The following is a 27,338-nucleotide window of genomic DNA, read 5'->3' as shown; positions in this document are numbered from 1 at the left end:
AAATATATGAAATTTTATAAAAAAACAGTTTCAAAAATTTGTTTTGGCTCTCCTGTAAAATTTATAGATTTCGATTTGTGGCCCTTTTGCATTGAAGGAGCGAGATATTCATAACTTCTGTGTGGGTTAGTCCTTAACTTGATTATGAGGAAATTCACGATGGTTACAGTTGGAGACACGCGAGCAGAGCAGCGCAGATAAGCTATTAACTTATACTTAATTAAATATCCACTATGAAAACTTTTAGAAAAAAAAAATGGTTTGTAATTTTTTGACGCGGGAATCGAACCTGGAATCTAAAAAGTAAGTATTACCAAGACAACTGCCAATGGCAAGAACCGGTTGCCATTTTTTTACCCGGGGGATCAAACCCGGAACTTCATATTATTGCAGCTATGATAACAAAGTACAAATTTATATAAACGTGTTAATTTTCTATTTGCGTAAGTAAGCATTATTTCTATAACCACTTAGGTCCAAAGTCTAAGGTACAAAAGTACGTCATCGGCCTAGCCTTTCTTCCAATTATGTTGGAGTCGGCTTCCAGTCTCACCTTATGCAGCTGAATACCAGAAATTTACATGGCGACTGCCTATCTGACCTCCACAACCCAGCAGTTACCTGGGTTATAACACGATACCCTTCGGTAAGACTGGTTGTCAGACTTACAAGCTTCTGACTACTAGTAACGACTGTCAAAGATCTTTGAAAATGACAGCCGGGCCTACCTGCCTTCTAAAACACGGACGAACTCGGTATGTATAATATGGTAACCCATCCACAGAACAATCTCGGCAAGCGTAGCTTAACTTTAGAGATCGATCCGTGCGACTAGCAACGTCAGTCAGAGATCTTTGAAAATGATAGCCGTTATCCACATTTATATACCCAGTCAAACATGGTAGGTATGTTTAGGTAATACGGTCACCCATCCATGGGCCAACCTCAGCAAGCGTAGCTTAGCCTCAGAGATTAATACGCGCTGATTTTTGTTATTTAGCCACGAGCTCTATTAGGTTTAAAGTATAAAAGCATTTGACGTCATGACTGCATAATTGACATTTACGTCAAAAGTAAAAGATTTGCATGAAAGGTCAATAGGTAAAGGTAGGTATATGGGTCTGTTTGTAAATAGACTTCATTCAGTAGTTTTATTAGGTCACGTTGTACTAAGTGATCAGTAGACGGTCATTGAGGACATATAGACCGGGTTTTAGTCTAAGGTTAATTTGTTTAGATAGGTACCTAGTGTACCTACTTGTAAATATAATATATTGGATACTAGCTGTCTGATTACGTGAAATTCCCTTTTTTAGTATTTTCCCACTAAAGGAATCTTCCACCTTGTGTTTTCAGTTCCTGGCTTCTTCCCGGGTTAGACAACGTGTATAATACTGAATACGTGCTGTTATACCGATATTTCGCTTAGCTTCTTTTTTTACTGAAAAAACGATTAATCTATTTCCCCCATATCGTTTTAGCACCCTGTTAAATTTTGAAAAAAATGTTTCAGCTATTTTCCACGCGACAGAAGGATTAACAACCAGACATTACTTTTACAAGATTAGTTAGTATCAGTTAGATTTCGTTACATACCAACAAAGGCAAGCAGCTAAATTTATGTTTAAAAAAGAACTGACTTATTCACTCACAAGCACACGTGATACCAAACACGTACCACAAACTATCCCTACATACAAACATCATGACGCTACAACGACGACAGATATTGGAAATTTCTAACCAATCCTACATGACGACGTCACTGTTTACTCATGTATTTCGACATCGTTATTACAACAGGAAAGGTAAGCGTGACTCAGTAACAGTTGATGGTTAATTAATTTTCTGTTAAGAGGAAAATTTAGTTTTAAGAATAAGTAGTTTCTGCTCGCGACTTCGTTCACGTTGAAAGGAATTCCGGGATTAAAAATTCATGCTTTAGTTTTAATTTAGACTATGCGAATCTAACAGAAGTCTTTTGGATTATATGTTAAACAAATTTTAAACATGCAAGGTTTTATCACAATATTTTTCCCTCGTAGTAGCAAGTGATAATTATAATTATTTGTAATCTATATAAAAGATTAATAATCTCCGTTTGCTGTTAGTCAAGGCCTAACCCCTCCCTCATTACGGGAGGAGACCCTTCCCCAGCAGTGGGTTTTATTAATGGGTTAAATTTATTTTATTTATTTAAATTTATGCGTAAGACGCAAAAAAAAAGAGGGAATTTCTTGGTCCAGGAATAAATATTATAAAGAAGCTTTAAATAAGAATAACAAACTAATCCCTATAGATATGGTATGTATATTATTGCAGTACATATATGCAAGGGCTGTGAAAATAAAAGCTAGCCCCGAAGACCCGGCTGAAGCAGCCTAAAACTTACATTATTGAAAAAAAACGTTGGAGTCTCAGAAATCTTAACAGGTGAGCACTTAAATATGTAACCTAAATGTGCTCTTTTCTAAGGGCTCTTCACAAAACAAATGCGTGAGACACGTGTACTCTTCGAAATTGCATACTCAAACAAGTGACGCATTCACTTTGACGTTCTCACCCGTTAGTTTCCAACACACGTTTTATTATTTATCATCAATTCGTGTAAAAATTACATTAGCATTTGTTCTGGCTATAACCGGTCTAAATCACGACAATACATCTATACTAATATTATAAAGCTGAAGAGTTTGTTTGTTTGAACGCGCTAATCTCAGGAACTTCTGGAATTGAAAAATGATTTTACTGTTGAATAGCCCATTTATTAAGGAAGGCTATAGGCTATATAACATCACGCTATTACCAACAGGAGCAGAGTATCAGTAAAATTTTACAAAAACGAGTAAAAACATGACCCATTCTCTCTTATGTGACGCAAGAGAAGTTGCGCGAGTCAGCTAGTCTAATACAAGAGTCAAGTGAATCCTCGTGTCAGTGAGTAAGTAACAAATGTATTCAGATTAACATACCGTAATGTAAATATGATGAAATATTCGTATGTTCGACGTTAATGACATGTAATAACTATTTAAGTCACCGTTCTTACGCAAGTTGTGAAGAAAAGTCCCGTAAGTATATAAGTGCAATAGTTTACTAGTAGGCTTGACTAAAAAAAGTTTCTGGCTGTGACTTTGTTTGCAAGATTTTCCAGGGTAAAAAAGTTAGCCTTTAGCCTGGTGGAGTGATGCGGCATTGCTGGAATCCACTCTACTTGCTAGGCTATGTTCCATCTGCGTTAGTAGACCGCCATGTCAGCCATACACGATTTGTTAATATTATAAAGTCACTGATGTAATTTTGAATTTTACATAACCTTCGCCATTCGCTAACCTTGCAAACAAGACGCCCTACTAAGTCGTTGGACTATACGGACATTAGTCGCGCGATATGTAGAGCGAAATCGACAATCGATTACCCTTTAATACAAATTTTCCGTGAGCCAAACTTTATCTCGAAACAATAAGCCGTTTCCTGTAACATAATCCATCTATACTGTATATACTGATATTGCCTGGATAACTAATATACATTAGAAAATTCCCACGGATTTTACGTGTATCCCCTTCAAATTACATGAGAATAGACTCTGTAATTAATTTACAGTAGCGTGGATCTTTCTCAATGATGTGTTATTCCCCGAAACTCGGGGAATCCCGTATGCAAGCGAAAACAAATTTAAGAAATGACGTAAATTTTAATGCAAATCTGTCTTAATAGGAAAGGCCAGTATAGTCATTAAAAAGACCACTAAGCTTTGGCTATCACGTATCCTAGTTGACAACTAATTGAAAGCCACTGTGCTGTACATTGTTTTCTCCCTTAGATTATAGTGGTTAACATGTTATATCAAAGCAGCAATGTACTGAATAGTGACCACCAATTTGACGCACACTAGTTATCAACTGAGATACGTGATACGCATACTGGTCATTCATATATGGGGTGTTTACGCTAAAATTCCGTAAGCTTCGGAAGGAGTAAAACTCATGTAAAAGAATTTAACAAGTTGTTTAAAAGCTCATATCTTCAATTTCATAAAGGACTTATGTCGTACCGCTGTATAATATGATATGTGCCCTTTTCGAACTGCACATAAAGCGACGTATATAAAACCCTACTTGTCATTATTGTTATGTAAGTATGACTACATTATTGTGTAACTGTTGTTATATTTTCAGTGCCATGGGTTTTTGAAGTTGTAAACAAACTTTTGTAAACAAGTTTATAAAGGTTTATACCCAGTATTATACACTATTTTAAATTAATATTATAATTTGTTTGCCATCGACACGCTAAGAAGAAGAAGAAGGTTTATACCTACCTACTATAATTAGTGGCGGACGAAGTGACTTATTCGTTATGTCCCTGGCCTGTTTAGTAAGTATGAATCAGAAAGTTTGATGACGAAGTCGAGGAAATCATTTTCATTTAGGAAAATACCTACATACTTATATGCGAAACGTATGACAACAGCCTCCGGGAACCATAGGTGATAACACTACATAACCACTAGTGACCCGCAGTCTAATGGAGCTGACGGTGGTTTGTTCGATACAGCTATTGTATTTAGTAAATAGGTACACAGAAATATTTATTATAACCTAAATATTTTGCACCATTTGTCTTTGGGTATTTACCTGATACCCAGGTGTTTTTAATGCAGAATTCTACCTACGAATAGAATTAAAGTTTTTTTTATTTTTTTCCCTGTATATTGCAAGGTCGATCAAAATAAATGCTAACAAAATAATCATCTGTTTAAATATTCATATCAATATACCTTAAACACAAGAAGTTAGTATAAGGAAAACGATGGAAACTCCATGCACATGATTATGCATGCATACGTGCACTCGCACGTATGCGTACGCACCATGCACATGCGTGCGTGTGCGCATGTGTGTGTTTGTAAGGCGTGTCCAACGACCGGTCAGGGCTCTCTACGTTACGAGCTAAAAGTGTAACGTTTTATAACAATGTAGTATTTTTATAACAATAATAATATGTTCTTTGTTTTATTGAATCTATTTTTGTTTATAATGAGCAGGTGTACGACAGCCGGTAGGTTTGTGTAATTGTAGGTTGATTCAATATTGCGTATATTATGCAGGTAAAAAGAATTGACAAAACAAAAGTATTTCTATAGGAAAGCCTGCAAAAATTAAAAAATAAATTAGTTAAGTGGATAACCCGAATAAGACCTATGTTCTAATAAGGCCTGTTTCTTAAATTTCCCGCTTTCCGTTTCGAATGGCCGCCAATATAATGTAGAAGTGTGCGAGTACATTAAATAACACCTTAAATTATTATGTACTTACCTGAGGATCACCCGGATACTTAAACTGCAACCACGGAGATCTGTAACAACAGCGGAGGGTCAGATTTCCATCCTCGAGCATTTTAACAATCCCGGGTTTCCCAAGGTGGGAAAACCACTTCCCAAACTGGCCAACTGGCCAAAAGGCCATTGCAATTGCAAATAAGGTGCAATATTTATGTGTATTTTATTTTCTCTCATATAATTTTATATATATTTTATTTATCTCTGCGGCCAGGGAAGTACCAGTGTGTAAAACACATGTAACAACTCGTTGTGGTTATTTTAATCATACAGTGTTTGCACACATTGTAATCTATTGTGACACATGCAAAACAGGAAACCATGCGTTGTTTTATAACTATAGTTGGTAATTTTGAGATAACAATGTTATGCAGTCGTGACGACATACGTACATGGAAAAGCTATATAAGTAACTAAGTAAATAAATATGTAATGGGATATTAAATTAAATTTTTCATAAAGTTTCTGATCAATGACTTTACAAAGAATAATTAGCGAGGTTTTAAATAAAATACGGTCATTAACCTGCCTCAAGACGATCGAACTTACGGCAAATATTATACCTATTACAGCGCATGCTAAATAATTTTGTGTTTCCGAATAGGTACAGCAGCAAGCCTCACCGAGCATAGATACACAAAAATAAAATACATAATGTAGGAGTAGAAGTCAGTCACACAAAGATATTTGGCGCGAAAATTATTCTAGTACCTACCTACTTCCTAATGTATTTTACCGTTAACTGCGCAAGTCAGATGGTCACAGAGTTATGAAAAACCGATAATATTATGTTGTGTCAGCTGTTTTTTAACGGAAACCGGTTAGCCAGTAGACATTGTATATTTATAAATGCGACAAACAATGTACACTTAATGACATCTATCGAGTTAAGTCATTATCATTGTGTGAATACAGCGCCATCTGTGAGGTTCCATCGTAAATATGTTAGCATGTACTATCTTGACACCGTATCTGCTACCTAATATTTTCAATAGATGTCGCTCTTCCGCACTGGTTACATATTTAATTCAAAATATTTACATAGATAGCGCTATCCGCAAAACGTATTTTTTCAGAATGAACCGATAGATAGCGGGCCTTGCATTAAATGTGTTTAATTTTCATGAAAGTATCTTTGGCCTGAAACTAAAGAGTAGGTATTGTATTAGTTTGTTTTTATAATTTTATGTCACTAAGCTTTGAAAAGCTCAAAGTATTAGCGTGGCTATAACAAAAGATTAATAATAGTGTAAGAACATGGTGCAATAATTAAGTTGATGGCCACGGTCCTTTTTGAATGTACCGATGGTCTTGGGTTCGATTTCATGTTGAAATAAAGTAAATGAAATACGTAAGGCGTCTTTGATATTTGAAGGTGGTAGGTGCATAGCAGGCAGATAGAATATGGGCTATGGCTATTGATTATTCTCCTGTACTAATATACCATAATAATTAATTTTCAACGTTGTCTTTGTTATTGCAGCAGTAGATCATGATGAAATTTAATCATACTGTAATATCTAAATATGACAATTACAAAAATAATAATTTTTATAATAATAATACCGTAATAGACAGGTGTAGACTAGCAGAAATATCTTACATCTCGATTTTACATTTTAAGTGCTAAGCTTTAGTTTAAGAAAACTGGTCATAGATGGCGCTACTTAACGGAAAATGTGCGATGCTCCTGTTGATCAAGAACCGTATAGTAGAAATTATTACTTCCTACAAAAAGAACAACAGTAGTTGCTGTTGGCATGGGGTTGGAATAATTATATTAAATATAGGTTAAATAGTTAATTTAGGGTAAATACCTATTTTAATTTTGTAGGAGTTACAAGAAATAATAATGTTTATACAGCCTTTCTCGACTTGGAAATTGAATCCTCAATGCATAAGATTTGTAACCCCGAGTGCTTGCAGCTCCGCTCGCATGAAGGTTAAGGCAATAGGCTCTCTTTACCGAGACTTTATAACAATTACAAAGTCGTATTAAAATGTATTTAATAGTAGGTATTCTGCATTGAAAGCATAAAGGTGGGTCTTTCCTAGAGGACCCGAGCATGAGCGGAACACGAACCGAGGCGGAATTCTTTTAAGAGATTTAATTCTATGTATGTGTAAAGTGTTAAAAAAAACTAATTTCGACGAATAAACCAGATAAGTAAGTACCTTTTTAAGCCAATAATAATTTTGCAATTTATTTGTGATGTTTTTACAGATAAATTGCAGAAAATTATTATTAGTCGTTAGTAGACCGCGTCTGTTGGTAATGGATCCGATTGCTATTCATGAGGTGTCGGATTCGATTCAAATGTACCTATATCAGATTATTTCTCTCTAGAGCCCGAAGTTTGGCAACGGGTAAATGGCACTAGGCTCACCACTTGTCTTCGAATATCTAGTGAGGGCAGAAATATAAAGTATACACCCGCGTTTGAAGGAAAGCAAGCCACTGCGAGACCAACGCCAGTAACATGGCCGAATCGTCGGGAAACAACAAGGGTAACGTTACCTTTAAATTGCATTACAATTAAGATCTCTTTTAGTTGGCCGTAACAACATTGCTTAGCTTGACTTGTCTCTTTCATACGTTTTAGACTTTCGCGTTGCATAACGCATATGAACATTAAAAGCTGACTCTATTTTAGCCTGTATTTTAGCTTCATATGGGTTGATTTTTGACGCAAAGTGAACCTGGTCTTGGATCCTCAGCTGTCTCAGCTACTTAAATCATATAATCGGTTGCGAAGTTGAACCGTAGAGTTATAATGAGCCTTGGCTTGAGCACACCAAAGTCTTGCATAATTTCTTTAACATCATAATAATTATTTATATTTAATAATTTATGATTCAGTGGCATAAAATAATTGTGCCTGAAAGAGTTATGTGTTGCCCGTAATTTAGGTTAGGTTTGCATTTGTCTATAAAGAAGTTTTTCGATGTTGCGAAGTTAAGCATTCAAGCAATGGTATTGAAATGGGTACTACGATATTATACTCCCAATCGCCAAATTACTTATTACTAAGGTTATAATTAAAAAGCTATGATCATGGATGTATCTTACTGCTATACCTTATACAAAACGAATGAAAGAACTTTAAAAAGTTTCATTAATATGGATGCGTTTCTATTAGCCACTTCTTAATTAATACATATTATATGATATCACGCAAATCATAAAGCATTAAAGCATTATTTCTTATTATTCATTGGATATGGTATCCGACACTTATTCATGGCCTTCGAAAATCACCCTAACAGTAACATAGTTGTTTGCTCGCGGCCGCGCCTTTGATATAGTCCACTCTTTAACTTTAGTGTGATTTCAAGTTCAATTTCAGTTTCGTAAATAATAATATTTGTTAAACTACTTTTGTATTGAAACAAAAGCTTGGTTGAAATAATAATTATTACCTTTAAGTATTTGATACTGTCATTTATAATGTCTTCCTGGCCGAAATTCGTCTAGAGAGCGGCCAGTTTAATTAAAATCAGCCAACTGTTTAGTTTATAGTGGACACTTAGAAGAATAGAGAGTGTGTCCACAATATACACACTCTCTATTACCTTACTCTCATAGCTTGGTGGTACGGCTAAACCGACACGGCTAGTGAGAGATTACACGCAGGACATATGGCTTTACGTGCTCTCCGAACCACGGAGCTTCACAATCTTAATTATCTAACTCCGGCAATCGCTGACAATTTTTAACAGAAAAACGAGAGAAGACTTTTTTGTCCGATTCAGAATTCGAACACGAGACCTCTTGCGCGGCAGTTGCATACATTATTGACCACACCACAGAGACAGCTAAGTCAATTTATAAGGTGGACGCAAAGTCACACGAGTCGCCGAGTGTTTGAATGAATGAAAATGAACTGATGTTGAATGCAAATAAAAATATGAATTTTACGTATTAATGTCCCACTGCTGGGCAAGGGTCACCGGTCCCGAAGTGAGGTTTAGGCCTTGAGTCCACCACGCTAGCCAAATGCGGGTTGTGATACCTTCAAGAACTGTTCTTAAGAACTTTCAGGCATGCAAGTTTGCATCAAAATCGTAAATTAAAATCAAATCATTTATTAATTTTATCGAATGCTAACACTTATGATAGTCAACGATACATAGTCAAATTACCGCCAGTTCGGAAGCTACGGGCAACGAGAAGAGTTGGCAAGGATAACGATGTTTTATTTTGCCAGTGGAACAAGTAATCATCATTTCTGAATTTCAATTCAAATACAATTAATCAATCAGCCTCTAAGTACCTACATACTTTAAGTGATTTATTACTAAATAATGACGTTTTCTAAATATTGCACAGTCTTTAGTTAATTGTTCCTTCAAAGATGGAACAGAATATTGTTACTAATTGTATACTAAGTTATAAATGAAGTTCCTCCGAGGTCTTCATGACTGGCAGTCACGAGTATGACCGTTGGGCCACCGGAGTTAGAGAAAGGGACTCCTTGATTATAGTTACATATTTTTACTTGTAATTGTTGACTTTAGTTTGAAATGCTACTAATTAGAAGTGGGCGCTGATAAACTATAATGTATCACACAGACTACATTTGGAGAAAATGGCGGCTTGATCCGTTAACAGTTTTTAATTAATTTGTTAAAAGAAACCTATATTTAACGGTTTTTTTCAGACTTAAAACTTTTTTGCTAAATGTCAACCCACAAAAAGTTGCTTTCGGATATTTTGATTTATTCCCATAATCCATACTAATATTATAAATGCGAAAGTAACTCTGTCTGTCTGTCTGTCTGCTTCTCAATCACGCCTAAACTACTGAACCAATTTGCATGAAATTTGGTATGGAGATATTTTGATACCCGAGAAAGGACATAGGCTATATATCATTACGCTACGACCAAAAGGAGCAGAGTAATTAATGTTACAAAAACGGGGAAAAAATTCACCCATTCTCTCTTAATTGGACGCAAGCGAAGTTGCGCGGGTCAGCTAGTTCCTTATATAATAAGGTTAACCCACAAAGGTATTATGAAGATAAGTTTCGTAGGGTGAACAGGTTATAGTTCGACTTAGTAGAGAGCCTTAGTATCACAGTTTATGTGGATTTTAATTAAGAATCCGCGGTAATTTTAAAATAAATCTTATATCAAATATTGTTACTGATGTTATAAATTCTGAACTTTCTGTACTTTCGCCGGCTGCGAAGCTTGCATAGAAGACTCTTTACTAGATTGTTTGACTATAATAACTTTACCACGTGTTAGAGTATCGAGTTATATAGATTTCTATGTGGGAAATTGAACCTTATATCAATCAGGTATAATATTAAGTAAAGATTTTTTCATTTGCATTCGGAATTTCGACTTCAAGTTATTTATTTTTACAATCTGCTCGTTGAACTCTTTTCTTTGTTTTCATATATTTTCGCAAATCATCTCTAGTATACATAGATTAAATGTATTTATATCAGAACACAAGCCGTCAGCCGCTGCAAGGAAGTAAAAAAATCAAGAGATTTACGAGATTAGTGCAGGGTGATAGGTGTATTAGCGCATGCTAAGAGTTTCCATTAATTTCAGATTATACTGCCTGTGAACTTATTTGCAGTGGGTTTGTAGTTGCGAAGCTGGTCTATAGCTGTTCTAAATTGTGTTGTGTCAGTCGTCTGCATCTCAAACAAGTTTATCTATATATATAAGTATAGTTTATTTATGGTCTTAATAACAATCCGATAATTGTCCATTTTAAAAAGTAAAAAGCAATGATGGTTTAAATAACTAAGTTTTTTTATAATTATTTTATTAATATTGTTATAAAGTCGGCCAGCGTGATTGACTGCACTGTAAGCGAAATTGTAGAGCCCCTTCGGGAGATAGCTTAAGCTGCATTTTTTATGATTAACAAATACGATATTTTTCTGCCCGACTTTGGAATCCGATTATAATTATTTTGGACGTCTACAATTAACTGCAATTATTTTGTAAATAAATATTGTTTTCTTCAGGACCATAAAGAATTCAAAATCTTTTTACTTTCTATATTCTATCTATTGGTGGAGTGCCAACTCAGTATTTCTTGAGTTTATAGTAAACTTTGCCTTAAAATACCTGACGTTTCGGTGCAGGTTGCATTGGCTGTGGTAGTAGGCTGATTGAGTGTTCGCGGTAATTAATTAATATCCAATAATATATTATAATAAAAATGCAACGCGAAAGTTTAACAGTTATGTTTATCGTATACATACACGGTTTTGTAATATTTTGTGATTCAGCACTTCGGCAGGCTTATTGTTAGTAATCCAGCAAGTTTTGCAGTTTCAGCCGGATAGCTGTATAAATCTGTGCCTACATTAGTATCTTTTTGGAATTAAAGTGTAATAATCTTTGTAATGTATAATTATATTATTTTAATGTTTCAATCGGAATTAAGCTAATATGCGACATTTACGACCGAGTTTATCTTAGTTTTGGACTAAACAATTAGAATGTCGATAAACTATTTATTTATATTTTTTCTGCCACTTCATCCATCAGATTATACTCCCAGTAATTTAACTGATAATTTTGGAGTACTTTCTAAAGTACCAAAACTTTATTGAGGTAAGAGTACGGGTCAATTTAACTTAAAATAATAAACATAATTTAACCTTATTAACAGAAATAAATTTGATTAAATTAAGAAATTAACTTTTTATCTTGTGGACTCTTTCCATCAACTTTAGACTTTATTACAATATTTATAGGCAATATTACCTAGACAGCATCAAAACTGAATCAACAAAAAACATCTCCAACAATTTTTATTCAAAACCTAAACACATTAAAATAATCTAATCCAAACTAAAAAAAGTTCTAATAAAACACGGTCTACGGCGCTACGAGCTACGCGCTACGGAGGGGCGGGGAGGGGGCGAGTAGCGGGGAGAGGGGGGTATAGTAGGCGGGGCTTGAGCCAGCCCTCGGTGAGACTCGCGAATTGGCACCTTCGTAGCCGGCGGTCGGTCGTGGAAGAAAAGTACGCCTCCACGCCAGTCGCGCTTCGACGTTTGACGAGGCACGTCGCGTGTGAAATAAAAACATATTCGTATCGTGTTTAGTGCTTGTGTGTGTCATGTTGGGAATTGCTGGAGCCCCGTGCTAGGTCATGTCTCGACGGAAGCAGAGCAACCCCAAACCGCTGAAACGTAAGTTCGTTGCACCGACTTTTTGTGGACTTATGTTTTTTGAGTTTTCCGACTTTTTTGTCAGTTTTGCAGTTGAACAAAGTTTTGTTAGTTTTGTGTTTTTATTTTTTTAGCTTTTGTTTATTTAGATTTAAGTTTTGATTAAGTAGGAAAACTTTTCCGTTAAAATTAACTTTGGTTGAGATTAACAAAGTTTTTTAACTATAAGATAACTTACTTTTTATAGTGCCGCATTTTTTACAATACATATTAATTATTTTCTTAACTATAATATATACTTATATTAAGTTGATTATTAGTTATAATATTTAAAAATCAACCTTTATAAAAGTTTACGAACTTAACTTCTTCAAATTAATAATTTAATTCACAAAAAGTTGATTAAAAAACATTTTAACTATCTATTATAACTTATTTATCACATCCACTTAAATATTTAGGTACTTTTCGGTACCGAACATTGACACTCGGTGATATCATGATGATTGGTGCCAGTTTGGTACTTTGTAGATATCACTTTTTTTTAACTTAGTGACAACCTATATTTATTTAGTGGCCGGATAAGCAACTGAGATGATTACGCGGGACATTTAAAATATGTATTTAGTTATATGATAAATAAATAGAACTACTATTTATTTATTAAAATTTAACTGATTGTTTTATAAACTAATTTTATTTCGGAAGTTTTAAGAAGACAGAAAAAAGTACGAACTTAAAAGAATCGAACTTTATTTTTTTTTTTTTTACATTCCAAAAATATTTAACGTGGGGTGAAATAATTACGGGTATTTCACCCCACCTCCCGCTATTTTTCCCCGCGGCCACCCCAACGTGATCCGTCACGTTATCAGCCACTCACCACAATAATTAGAGTTCAAGTTATCTTCGTTAATGATAAGTAAACAATCAGAGTATATTAATTTTATTGATAAACGTTTAACGAACTCTGTTTCAAGAGTACAAAACAAAAAATATTATGTATTTGTATTAACTAACAGTTAATCATTTATTTTGGTTTTAAAGTACTTATAATATATAACTCGTTAACGTCCTATTACAAAAAACGGATAAACGTCCTACCTGTATAACTTTTACTAAATAAAATTAATCATATAGTAATCCGCCTTCAAACTAATTGTTTGAAGACGCGTTTGTTGATATCAATACTTTAGTATTCATGTTTTAAAGTTAACGCACGAAACGTTGCAAAAAGTTTTACAGACACTTCCATTTCTATTTAAATAACAAAATAATAAATCCATAAAAAACATGTCTCAACTAAAATAATAAGTATTGAATAATACGCATATACGACCAAACTTATCAAACGAACTTAACTAACTAACGCTTAAGTAAGTTCGTTTCTTTAGGTTAAATTTACACCGACTTAGATGCAAATTTTAAAAGCGATGTAAAGTTAGTTTTTTGTGAGTAAAGTCGCGTGCTTCAACTAGTACAATGAATTATTAATTAATCTCCGAGTGTCTGTTTTGTTTCTAATTATAGAATGAAGGTTAAAATTAATATTTGTTACTAAGTAGTTTATTTTTAACCTCGTTTAGTTATAATGTACTAATAGTTAAGTAGATAAATAAAACAGGTTTTGATTCCGGTTATCGACATAAAGTTATTAGTTAGTTATATATTTACTTTACTGGTTCTTTTTAAGGGCAACATTAAAACTATGACTTAATTGTAATTTGAAAACCATTGTTAACCAAAAATATTATTAAATATATTTCTTTAACACGTGCGGTAAATAAAAAACATAAAACTGTATAAGAACTGCACGTATTTATAAAAGTCAAATATTTCCGATAAAATCCCTGTAATACAATAACAAGATTTGAAAAACTAAAAAACTTAATGAGCTTTTTTTTGCAGACTTTTCTCTAAATACACATCATCTACATAATATTACACGATACTGCGTGCTATCATTAAGAAACTTTCTTAAAGGAATATATAAATTACAAAGAAGCTTAATAGCACTTTTTACGACTAGGGAATCGAACCCGAGGCCCGTAGTCAACAGTCATGTATAATACTACAAATGAGTTTTTACAGAATGTCTTTCAAAACAGCCTGAAACTGAACAATTATAGTACTGCAGCAGCAAAAACTTACTTACAGTAAACTAGTCACACCAGTCTATTTAAAATATATAAAAACCTTCTGTTTCGTTTAACTATTTCAAAGTTCATCATTAATTAAAAACCCGTTTTTAATTACATGCAAGTATGACAGATATGTTCAATAAAATAGTCATACTATTTATTTATTAGTATTTAGAATTAGTTATTTATTAGCTTTCTTTGAAACTAATTGGAACTTAGTTAAAGATGTTATCCGGTTTTTTTTGTAGTTACTTAGTAGATATCTACGAAGTTTGGAGGGTAAGTTGGTATAGATTTGTAATGCGCTACTGTTTGGCCAAATAAGTTATACTAGCTGACCCGCGCAACTTCTTTTGTGTCACATAAGAGAGAATGGTTCAAAATTTTCTCCGTTTTTGTAAAACTTTCTTGTAAAAATTGAACCCTGCTCCTATTGGTCGTAGCGCCTTGATATATAGCCTATAGCTTTCCTCGATAAATGAACTTTCTAATACTGAAATATTTTTTTTAATCGGACTAGTAGTTCTTGAGATTAGCGTGTTCAAAAAAACAAACATACAAACAATCAAACAAACAAACAAACTCTTTAGCTTTATAATATTAGTATAGATGAAAAATGAAGTTAATTTTTTATGCTGTTTTATTACTACTTACTAACTATGGCGTAAGGCTTACATCCATGCAAATTTTCAAAGAAATCCGTTCCCGTAAAAGCGTTATCACCCAGTACAAGTACGTTTCACAAAGATCAATTAAAATATAAGAAGAGATTATAGCCAAGGTTTGATGACATTTAGTAATAAATAATAATAAATAAATATCATTGGACAAGTCACACACGGTCATTTGATTCCAAACTAAGCAGAGCTTTTACTATGGTAACCAAATAACTGATAAACATACTTATATACTTCTAAATACATACTTATATAGATACATTAACATCCAGGCTCAGAACAAATACTTGTGCTCATCACACAAAGATTTGTCCCGGGTGGGATTCGAACCCACCACACGCGGCGCTTTGGTTATTGCGGCGAGGGGACCACTTTAACCACTGCGCCAAACGTGCAGTTAAAGAAAAAAAAATCCGTAATTAAAGAAAAACCTGTCTTAAGAGTTAATAATCCGCCGGTATTGATTCAATAAATTACAACATATGTAGTTTTAAACAAAGTCGCTTTCCGCATTAAGATTTAGATTTTTTAGAAAATAACTTTTAAGACGGACAAAAGCTGGCTGCTCGTTAATGATAAAGTAAGAAAACATACACACATATTCAGATGTTTTACTACAATATTGAAATTAACTTATAACAATTTAAAATCTATATTCTATACTAATATTATAAAGCTGAAGAGTTTGTTTGTTTGAACGCGCTAATGTCAGGAACTACTGGTCCGATTTGAAAAATTCTTTCAGTGTTAGATAGCCCATTTATCGAGGAAGGCTTTAGGCTATATATCATCACGCTACGACCAATAGGAGCAGAGTACGAGTAAAAAATTTTACAAAAACGGGGAAAATTTTGACGCGTTCTCTCTTATGTTGCAAGCGAAGTTGCGCGGGTCAGCTAGTTAGTTTATAATTATCATTGCGGTAGGAAATTCCTATCAACATACTTATATGATCTTGTAAAAACCCTGTACGCATATTATGGACCAGAATATACCTAAATAAAGAATGTATTAATAACTTAACAATTCTTTGTAATTTTTCCCCGTTTCCGAGTTACTAGTCAATCCTAAAGAATTCCTAAGTTACCTATTGTACATTTGTAAGATACATGTGACGTTCCGGTCTTTCAAGATTTTTCTATCCTCGTTAATATTATAACTATTAAAATTAGTTACATAATCACGAAAAGACTATCGACTGAAAAAGCTAACAATATTACAATACAATTACTACGCAATACCCTGGGTAATTAGGCACATAAGATCACTTTTATTTAAAAACTAGTTATACACATCTAAAGGTTCAGTCTTAAGTATTTCTTTTTAATTATTATAGTTTAAGTTGAATTTCATAAAAATCATGTTAGCAGTTTAGCCGTGAAAGACGTACTGACTTTTGCATTTATAATAATCGTATTAGTATGGATGTTTCTTACAAAACGAAATCAATCTACAAGTAAAAATATTGACACTGGGCAATGATGAGCAAATAATAAAAAGAAAATTATTAAAACCGATAAAACCTGACGTAATGTATCAAGTATTTAACGTAGAAAGTAAACTGGATACTGTATCATGTGACCCTTTATCTCTCGTTCAACAAACACAGATTTAATCATTATTTTTATACTTATACTTGGACATCTTTATCGCATCGTCGGCATTGTTTTAGTACTTTCAATGTGACTTATAGATAACTCGGTCCTAGAGATGAATATGTGCAGATTGAAACACTCGTATTGACAAACTTATGTGAGTAATGCTATAAGCAGAGAAATACCTTTTCTAGAGCAAACAAGTGACTTGTTATAACATAATACCTCTAGTTTCGTGTTATTATACATTTAACCCTTTAATGTCCCACTGCTGGGCAAGGGTCTCCTCCCGTAATGAGGTAGGGGTTAGGCCTTGAGTCCACCACGCTGGCCAAGTGCGGGTTGGGCACTTTGCATGCGCTCAATAATGTTTTAAACAATTTTTTAGGCATGCAAGACTTCCTCACGATGTTTTCCTTCACCGTTAGAGCATGTGATAATTATTTCTAATACACACATAACTTCGAAAAGTCATTGGTGTGTTGTCTCGTGTCAATTTATACCACTGTTGATTAAATAAATAAATTAAAAATATTTAAAAATATTTTATTTGATAAAATCTCTTTAATAAGTAAAGTCAATTGAGTCCATTTCAATCAATTAACGGGCAGTTTCTGTATCAAAAGTAACAGCAAAAATATAGGGTAAAGTAAAAATAACAGTCAAATTTGCTCAATTTAAAAGTTTTGCGGTGACTCAAGATATGTCTGAAGGAACTGGCTGTAAGTACTAAAGACTTTGCATTCATTTAATAACTATACCTTTTTATGAATAAACCAAATATTTTTCTTTTACGTCACTAAATACCTTTTCTTTCATTTTGAGCTATTTTATCAAGTCGAAGGAACTAACGCTGCTTAATTACTGATAACTTAATATTAGAATTGTTATCGACCAATGTCAATGTGTGTCTTACTATCACTAAAGTTATAAAGGTGCTTGTGATTCGGGTATGATCCGGGAGTGATACGAATTTGATAATTAGTATTGGGGTTAACTGGTGACAATTGAACGTAGATCTGTTTAAACCGGGATCAGAAACTAAGCAATCGTGCTTTATAGCTTTTTAGTTTGCAACTGAAGTTAAGTAAATACATACATACTTACTGAAGAAAAGGATTATAAAAACTGATTTATTTAAAACAAAAGGTTGCTACACTACATTAAAAAACATATACTCATAGTAAGTACTCAAAATAAGTGCTTAAATGACTAAATAATAATATAAATAAATAGTCATATGAGTTTTTTTAAAAATAATTATTGCATTTCGAATAACTTTCTCCAAACTGAATAACGAAGTTTTTAAAACGCCAAAATTCCAAGGAAATCGTGAAGATTACATTATTCATTATTTAAAAAAAGACCCGGACCGTAAAAAATAGCAATACTTAAAGTACAGACCTAATAACAACTGCACAAAGATTATTCGCAGCACGCAACAAGCCAATAAGAATCACCATATCACTTAGACGCAAAAAGACATATGTTTCATGAACATGGTCTGTTCGCAAAGTGTTTCAATACGTTGATATCAATGTAATTGGTCTGTAGTAGAGATTTTACACGACTGATAAGGATGAGTGCTAGCACTCGAACGTAATGGCATGATAACGGCCCACTTGTGATTGTCGCGATGTATTTTAAGGTTTTTCTGCTTTTAGATGAAATATCTGTGCATGAATAATGCCCAGTTTCTGAGTACATTTAGTGGTAGTTTTACTATTCAATAGCGTGGTGATGGTGTTTTTTTATGTGAGTTTAAACGCTATTGAATAGATATACTACCGCTAAATGTACCTCAGAAACCGAGGGTAAGAGGGGCGATTCCCTGCTAATATCGACTGACGACAACCGGCTAGCTATCGAGAAATTTTGATCAGGACCCCTGATGTGGCAGTCGCTTCATGCACGGAAACTACCAAAACGATTATTTAAATATTGCATCAAATAAATATGAAACGATCAATAATAAGTGTAATATAATTCGTTTTACAGTGAAATTACAGCAAACGTCCATATTGAAAAGTCACATACAATAAACCAATTTCCCCGCCCTACAAGGTCACTGAACTTACACGGAAATAATAACTCGCATACAGGTACAGATTACACGGATTCACCTGACTTATGCGTCGGCGCACCAAAGGGTTATTGTACGTCACCGGCGCGGTTTGTACGCAAATGATATCGCCGCTCGCGCGTGTCACTACTGCTACCAATCCTACATTGTTGGGCTTACAATGTTAACATCTGTGATGAAGGGCTTAAGGCATCAAAGGGCTTAAGAATTAATGTAGACCTTTTTGGTAAAAGAGTAAAACTTTCTGAGTTGTAGAGGGGATTCGAACCCGTACGCGGCGCTACAGTTGTCGAATTGTCCATGTTAGTCACTGTTCCAAATGTTCAGTTTTCGAACTATTCAATCTTAATACATATTTATACTAAACTTATAAATGCTGAAGTCGGTTTGTATATCTGTGTTACCGTTAATTTACGTTTTCATGAAAAAACCGGGACATTATGTATACAGGATACTTCATGCTTCTTAAAAATCTTCATATTACTTAGTTATTCCCAAAAAACTTTACTAATTTACTAATTGTACTCATAATATCTGTTGTAACAGTGAAGAAAAACATCTCGGTGGTATCTTGGACGCTTGAAATTTCTTTTCAAATCAGTTCTTGATGCTATTGCAAAGTACACATGGCCAATGTGATGGACTCTAGCCACTTCCTCATTTCGGGACCCTTGCCCAGCAGTGGGACAGTATTGGGTTAAAATGTTTGTTTTACTACCGTGTTTTGTTTCTACAAGACCACACAAGTTTCTTAATACTAAAAAATCTATTCATAGAACAGCAATTCTTTGAACTTCTGATAAGGTTTTTCTTAGTATTAACCGTTAACATGAATCAGTAGTAATTCTAATGATTCTACCGGAGGTACTACCGGTTCGATTCTCGTGTAAATTACCTAGAAGACTGAAGATAATGTTCCATATATGTAGGAAATATATAACAGTAGATTTATCCTTAATTCTAAAGGAAACAATCATATGGTTTTGTAAGGATGTTTACCAAAGTTATTTAGATTGGTAATGCCCCGATGTAATAATATGACCTTCATATGACCTTATCAAATGCTTTATATAGGATGGTACCAACTCATTACCGTCTCACTGGTGGGCACCCAGCATAGAATAAGGTAGAATTAAAGCTTGGCCAAATGCAGGTTAAGGACCTGATATCGAAAATTATTATGTCTATGCTTGTTATCAACCTAGTCTCAAAAATCAAGGGGTTAGCTTTTAGTGACCTTCATACATGCATAATATCTCGCTTTTTTCCCTTAGGGGTAGGTAAAGATCAGAGAACGCGCACTTGGTATGACCCTTACAAACTTCCTTTGCCTCACTCACATCCGTACATCTTGTCATACCTATTAGTGTATTGATTTAAAACAATACGTAATTACTTTTTACATGTCTTCCAAGCACGGATACGTTCACCATAAAATAAACATTTAAGAAACCACCCATCTATAGAGTGACCTTTTTACAATCTACTTAACTTTCTTATGTAAGTCGGATTGAAATCTGGTGATAGATGTCTTCGAATTATTTACTACTCTACTCAAATCCTATTAAATGATCACCCATCTACAAAATGACAGCGATAAAAGTTACTTAACACGTCAATCGATAACCGGTCAGTGTGGGAACGGTTGGTTATTTTATTTGAAGTTAAACCACAAATAAATCAGAACATATTTCCAAAAGTACATTTAGCTACCCCTAATTGAAACACCCTACGCATCCAACATCATCCCTTTTATGCGCGCTTAACCCTATGAAGTCAAAACGCGGCACGTGCCCGTTGTGGGAACGAAGGGTGTTATTTGAGGGTTGACACCCTTAGCGACATATGGTGTAAGAGACTTGGTCTATTATTGAAGTTAGTTTTTACGCAATTTGAACTACTTGTTCGGTTTTAGACGTGGTTTAAAAATTGTGTTAAGGGGTTTTTTGTTTTGGATTAGAGAATTGTCTTTATTAGGCTATAGAACTAAGTTAAAGTTTTTATTTATATTAAAGTATTCATTATTATTTATTTCATTTTCTTATTCTTTATTTTACTCACGCAGGCCCTTATCTTAGCCTAAACATAGATATTATTAGTTGCATGTATGGATGTGAATGAGGCAAGGGAAGTTTTTAAGGATCATACTAAGTAGCGTGCTTTGGTCTTTGCCTATCCCTATAGATTTGTAGAGTACTAATTGATATACTTTTTTATCCTCAATTATAAGCTCTAACAAATATTAAAAATATATAAATTTATAATATAATATATCTATAATATAAAAATGAATCGCAAAATGTGTTGGTAAGCGCATAACTCAACAACGCCTCGACCAATTTTGCCAAATCTTTTTTTAAAATGTTCGTTGAAGTTTAAGGATGGTTTTTACGGCGAAAAATTAGAATTATCGCTGGAAAAATCCTAAAAATAACCCTTTTCTTTTTCTCATACAAATGATTTGTAACTAAAACGTAGTCAATTTGAGCTTTATTGCTATGGTATAAAGTTCATATCAAAATTACATGCACTCACTGTTGTCTAAGCAATGTAGGTGTGTTCCTAAAGTCAAAGATCGTATCTGTCAAAACAATGTGCGTGTGTTCGTTGGAGCACAGAATACATAGTTGGAGGAGTTTAAATGTCGCGTTCCGAAACTCGCGTTTCTTTTGTATTAGTTTCGGCACGCGAGAAAAAATGCATCAGTTTCCACGTCATTACATCAGTCAAACAAAAATCGCGTTACCAACAGTGTTTTATTATTTTTAATATCCAAATTTTACGTAAACAAAATAATTCGTACGGCTTAAAAGGATTTGACTTCAAGTCATATCAAATTAAAAAAAAAAAAGTTGTCTGTGACCTAACCTATTGAGTTTGCTTTTGTCAACTAATACACGAAACAAATTCGTATATCGTGGTGACATTCAAAGCACACATCAACGTTGAATCTTGCCATTCAGTGAAATCTATTAAATACATTTGCAAATATGTAACCAAAGGGAGTGATATGGCTGTGATTGGAATTGGTACAGAGAATTCCAATGATGAAGTTACCCAATACCAAATGGGCCGCTATGTCAGTAGTAATGAAGCAGTTTGGCGAATATTTTCTTTTCCTATTCATGAGAGACACCCTTCTGTTGTTCACTTAGCTGTGCATTTAGAAAATGGACAAAGAGTGTATTTTACAGCACAGAACGCAGTACAAAGAGCTGCTCAGCCACCATCTACTACATTAACCAGTTTTTTTGAGACATGCCAAAACGATGATTTCGCACAAACATTGCTATATTCTGAAATGCCAAAATATTATACCTGGAATCAATCCTCAAGGAGATTTATACGACGGAAACAAGGAAAACCAGTTCCAGGATATACAGATGTATATTCCACCGATGCGATTGGCCGGATTTATTCAGTACATCCAAGCAATGATGAATGTTTTTATTTACGACTGCTATTAGTCAATGTACGTGGCCCAACATCATTCCAACAGTTACGAACTGTTGATGGTGAATTGTGCGGATCCTACAGAGAAGCCTGTCAACGTTTGCAATTGCTTGAAAATGACGCTCATTGGGATCAAACTCTCAATGATGCTGTAATATCATCACACGCTCATCAAATACGAACATTGTTTTCTATAATCATATCTACATGCTTCCCATCAAACCCAATTGATTTGTGGATCAAGTACAAAGATTATATGTGTGATGATATTTTGTATCAAATACGGAATAGAATGGGAAATCCAAATACACAAATCAGTGAAGAAATTTACAATGAAGCTTTGATTTTAATTGAGGACATGTGCTTGATAATGTCAAACAAACTATTAATTCAATTAGGCCTTACCGCGCCCAATCGTCAAATGCATGATGCTTTTAACCAAGAGTTGCATCGAGAAAAACTGTATGATCTCAACGCTTTGAAAGAATTAATTCAAACAAATCTTCCACTGTTAAATGAACAACAGAAGTATGTATTTGAAACTCTTATGAAAGTAACAAATAATGAAACTGGAGGGATTTACTTCTTAGATGCACCTGGTGGTACAGGAAAAACTTTTTTGATTTCATTAATATTAGCAACAATTCGCTCACAAAATAAAATTGCACTTGCACTCGCTTCGTCGGGAATCGCAGCAACTTTGCTTAAAGGTGGTCGAACAGCCCATTCAGCACTGAAATTGCCATTAAATTAATATGCAAAGCAATGAAACTCCAACCTGCAACGTTTCGAAGAACTCTGCAATGGCAAAGGTTTTGCAGCAATGTAAATTGAATGTTTGGGATGAATGCACGATGGCACATAAAAAATCTTTGGAGGCTTTAGACAGAACCTTAAAAGATCTACGGAGCAATAATAACCGATTTGGTGGTGCAATGATTTTATTAGCAGGAGATTTTCGTCAAACATTGCCAGTGATTCCACGATCAACGCCAGCTGATGAACTCAATGCATGTCTAAAGTTCTCCAATTTGTGGAAACATGTTAAAGTACTACATTTAAGCAAGAATATGCGCGTCGAGTTGCAAAATGACCAATCTGGAAACATATTCTCTAAACAACTCATTGACATTGGTAATGGCAAATTTCCTATAGACATGTTGACTGGCTGCATTAACTTTCCTCAAAGTTTTTGTCAGGTAACTCAATCAAAAAATGAACTTATTCAAAAGGTGTTTCCAGATGTTTCTCAAAATTACAGAAACTATGATTGGTTGAGCGAACGAACTATACTGACTGCAAAAAACATAGATGTAAATGAATTAAATTTCAAAATTCAAGAACAAATTACAGGCGAATTGAAGATATATAAATCAGTTGATTCGGCTACTAATCAAGATGATGTAGTCAACTATCCACCGGAATTTTTAAACTCGCTGGATTTGCCAGGATTGCCACCTCACAATCTTCAATTAAAGGTTGGATCGGTGGTTATAATGTTGCGAAATATCAACCAACCGCGTCTTTGCAACGGTACACGGTTAGCGATAAAAAAATTACTAAACAATGTGATAGAAGCAACTATACTCAAAGGAAAGTATGAAGGAGAAGATGTTCTCATACCGCGCATCCCAATGATTCCGACTGATGTGCCATTTGAGTTTAAACGACTACAGTTTCCAGTGCGGCTTGCTTTTGCTATGACTATAAACAAGTCCCAGGGGCAATCGTTAAGTTTAGTGTTTGTGGTATTAATCTAGAAAACCCATGTTTCTCACATGGTCAATTGTATGTTGCCTGTTCCCGTGTTGGAAAACCATCAGATTTGTTTATCTATGCGCCAGGTAATTAAACAAAAAACATCGTATACCACAAAGCACTACAATGATAATAATAATTATTATGATTCACATGAGTAACAATAAAGCGATTACTTACTTTTAAATCCTTATATATGTTGTATTTAATTATTTTTTATTCACATCGCCCTATCACCAGGTTGAAGGTTCTGTTCAGGAGATTTTTTTTAAATACGTCGGCAAAAAAACTGCCACATTACAAATCTTTTTGACAGGACGAAGTCTGTCGGGTCAGCTAGTAAATAAATAAATTTAATTGTGTATACCTATATTATTAATGATCTCTATAAATTTGTTAAATATTTATTAATGCATTACTAAAGTTACTCTGTACTGATGACATTACCAGAAAAGTAAGTCATTCTTATTAAAATTAACTCAAAATCTTATAGAAGTTTTCGAACAAATCATTTAATCTATGTCTTTAAAACCTTTCTCAAATCCATATATTTATTAATTTACTACCGTTTAAATAAATAATACTTAAACCGGCTATCAAACTCGAGACTTAATAACCAGTAGGCTTAATATTCTAATATATTATCTAATATTATTGCTGATAGTTTTTATAACACAATTATAATATAATGAAATCCAAACGATGGACCCCATGCTGTGAGATGTATTATTCAAATCACCGTAAAAACGTCTAGACATATAACTGTTTAGGGTACCGTACCATAAAAAACGAAAACCCTATGTTTTATCTTTCTATATTAGATCGGAGAAAAAGACTTTTCGCATTATAGTATGTATGGACTTGTTATAAAATCTCGTTGGTTTCAAGAATCACAAATGAGTATACGGTTCATTAGTTTTCTTTCAGTGAGCTCGTGAGGTACCCAAATATCGAGCTTTTTTGTGTATGTAGAGAAAAGATTTTATTACAAGTTCATACATACTATAGTGCGAAAAGACTTATTCCCCGACCTAATAAAAATAATTTTTAACTCAATAAGCTTCAGTCAGTCCCAAAATAATAAAAATGAACACAGTTACAGTTATCTTCTTAAAACTATGAAAACCCTAAAAAACAATATTACTAAGACTTCGCTGTCTGTCTGTCTGTCACTAGGATGTATCTGATGAACCGTGAAAGTAAGACTCTTGAATTTTCACAGCCGATGGTCTATTTCTGTTGCCGCTTAAACAACAAATGCTAGAAACCTGAATAAAATATATATGTATTTAAGGGGGTTCCCATACAACAAACCATTTTTTTTTACTTTATTTCGCTCGATATTGATATAGGCAACAAATAGACGCTGGACATATTCACAGAATATGTTTATATATATATTTAATTAATCAATTTTAAAAATATGGTTGGTACGGAACCCTTAGTGCTCTAGTCCGCCTCGAACTTGGCTGGTATTTAATTTAAACACTTAAATTAAATCACACTTAATCAAAATATACAATTTATAATCTTTAATTATTAATAATTTAGTTTTAATATCATATTTGTATGAAATTAAAGTTATTCCATACAAAGATCGTATGACAGAATTATCATACAAGATGTAAAATAAATTTTGATTAAATGACTTTTGACACCTGATAATATCGTGTTACTGACTACTGTTATTTATTGTTTATAGTCATTTTTATGTTTGTATGTTTGTGTGGTCGGAATACGTAACACGGTGTATTTAGTATCAACTTTTGTCAACTGATATTATTTTATTAAGATCCATGAATAAGTATGTGGCGTTCTCTCGTGTCGGAGGCCAAGACAAATTTTGGGTCGTTGAGCCAACGGAGTAAGTAAGTATGCATAATGCAAAATGAGTATGAATAAAATAAATTTAACTCATTAATGTCCCACTGTTGGGTAAGGGTCTCCTCTCGTAATGAGGGGGTTTAGGGCTTTAGTCCTCCACGCTGGCCAATTGCGGGTTGGGGACTTTATATACTTTCAAGAACTGCTCTAAAGAACTCACAGGCATGCAAGGTTGTATCACAATGTTTTTCTTCTCCGTTGGTACAAGTGATAATTATTTATAATTTACGCTACTACCATTCTTATTATTGTTGTATCTTAAAAAAGACCACTCCCTCAGTAAGAATTACTGTTACGTAGCGAAGAATTTAACAAACATGCAAACAACGGACACGAAAGACAACAAATAATATAATTGCTCGGTCTGGGAATCGAGCCCACGATCTCCCGGCACAGTGTCTTGACCACTTCAACCACTGCGCCACGGAGGTAGTTAGATATTTAAAGATAGTACTTTCATTTAGTATACTTATCTATCTTCATTCCAAACAATCGGACACAAGCAACTAATTAATTTAACAAGTAATTTATCTAGAGACAGTAGCAATATCAGTAACATTAGTGAACACATCAGATATCAAAGATAACGTTATCAGTAACACCTTATCACTTGTACAAATTACTGCAATACATGTTTCTTCATTATTATATTGATCCTCACTTGCATCATTCTTTCTCTTTTCGCAATAAAGGCATATCCGAGTGATAAGTAGTACTCAGTTAAGTGATTTTGGATTGAGATCCAGAGAATATCATAATGATTACTATTGAAAGGTATTTTTGCACATACCTACATACATAATATCACGCCTGCAATATCCGCAGGTGTAGGCAGAGGTGTATTACACACATTTCTTCGTTAATATTATAGGGGGCGAACCTATTTGCATTTATTGGACTACCAAACTCCGGGCTACAAATGCGAAACATTCTCATATAAATTAGAAAAGACTTTTAGTAATTTGCCGAAACCGGGAATCGGACCTAAGACTGATCAGCAGTCATCCGACATTACCGACTGCTCCACAGACGCAATCAAGTTATGTTATACATTACATATGTGAATTAGAAAATTAAATGTCCTTTAATATAATAGTGAATGGAAACATCGTAATAAAATGTATACCTGAGAGTTATTTAAACAGTTTTTGAAGGAATATAGTCTCTCTCTAACTCCCACTAAACTCTCATGCCAGTATCCTGTCGAGCAATAGACCAGTAAATAGTTAATTTCAATCAGTGCAGAAGTAAG

At 34.0% G+C, this 27,338-nt stretch overlaps 1 protein-coding gene and 1 long non-coding RNA gene across 2 annotated transcripts in view; one reads left to right on the top strand and one right to left on the bottom strand.

Moving 5' to 3' along the window:
• Positions 1-6,109, bottom strand: part of LOC142987093 (uncharacterized) — an 86,302-nt gene extending 80,193 nt beyond the window's left edge. Inside the window, exons 1-2 of the long non-coding RNA XR_012960506.1 lie at positions 6,060-6,109; positions 5,322-5,361 (exon numbers count right to left, since the gene is read on the bottom strand). This is a non-coding gene — a long non-coding RNA (uncharacterized LOC142987093). The remainder of the gene's footprint in view (positions 1-5,321; positions 5,362-6,059) is intronic.
• Positions 6,110-12,346: 6,237 nt separating this feature from the next.
• Positions 12,347-27,338, top strand: part of ush (Zinc finger protein ush) — a 209,894-nt gene continuing 194,902 nt past the window's right edge. Inside the window, exon 1 of the mRNA XM_076135790.1 lies at positions 12,347-12,516. Coding sequence (XP_075991905.1) covers positions 12,477-12,516 — 40 coding nt within the window. The 5' untranslated portion in view covers positions 12,347-12,476. The remainder of the gene's footprint in view (positions 12,517-27,338) is intronic.

Source organism: Anticarsia gemmatalis, chromosome 3 (genome assembly GCF_050436995.1).
Source record: "Anticarsia gemmatalis isolate Benzon Research Colony breed Stoneville strain chromosome 3, ilAntGemm2 primary, whole genome shotgun sequence".
Lineage (NCBI taxonomy): Eukaryota > Metazoa > Arthropoda > Insecta > Lepidoptera > Erebidae > Anticarsia > Anticarsia gemmatalis.
The sequence above is the reverse complement of the archived record's forward strand: the minus strand, read 5'-3'. Positions and strand labels throughout refer to the sequence as shown.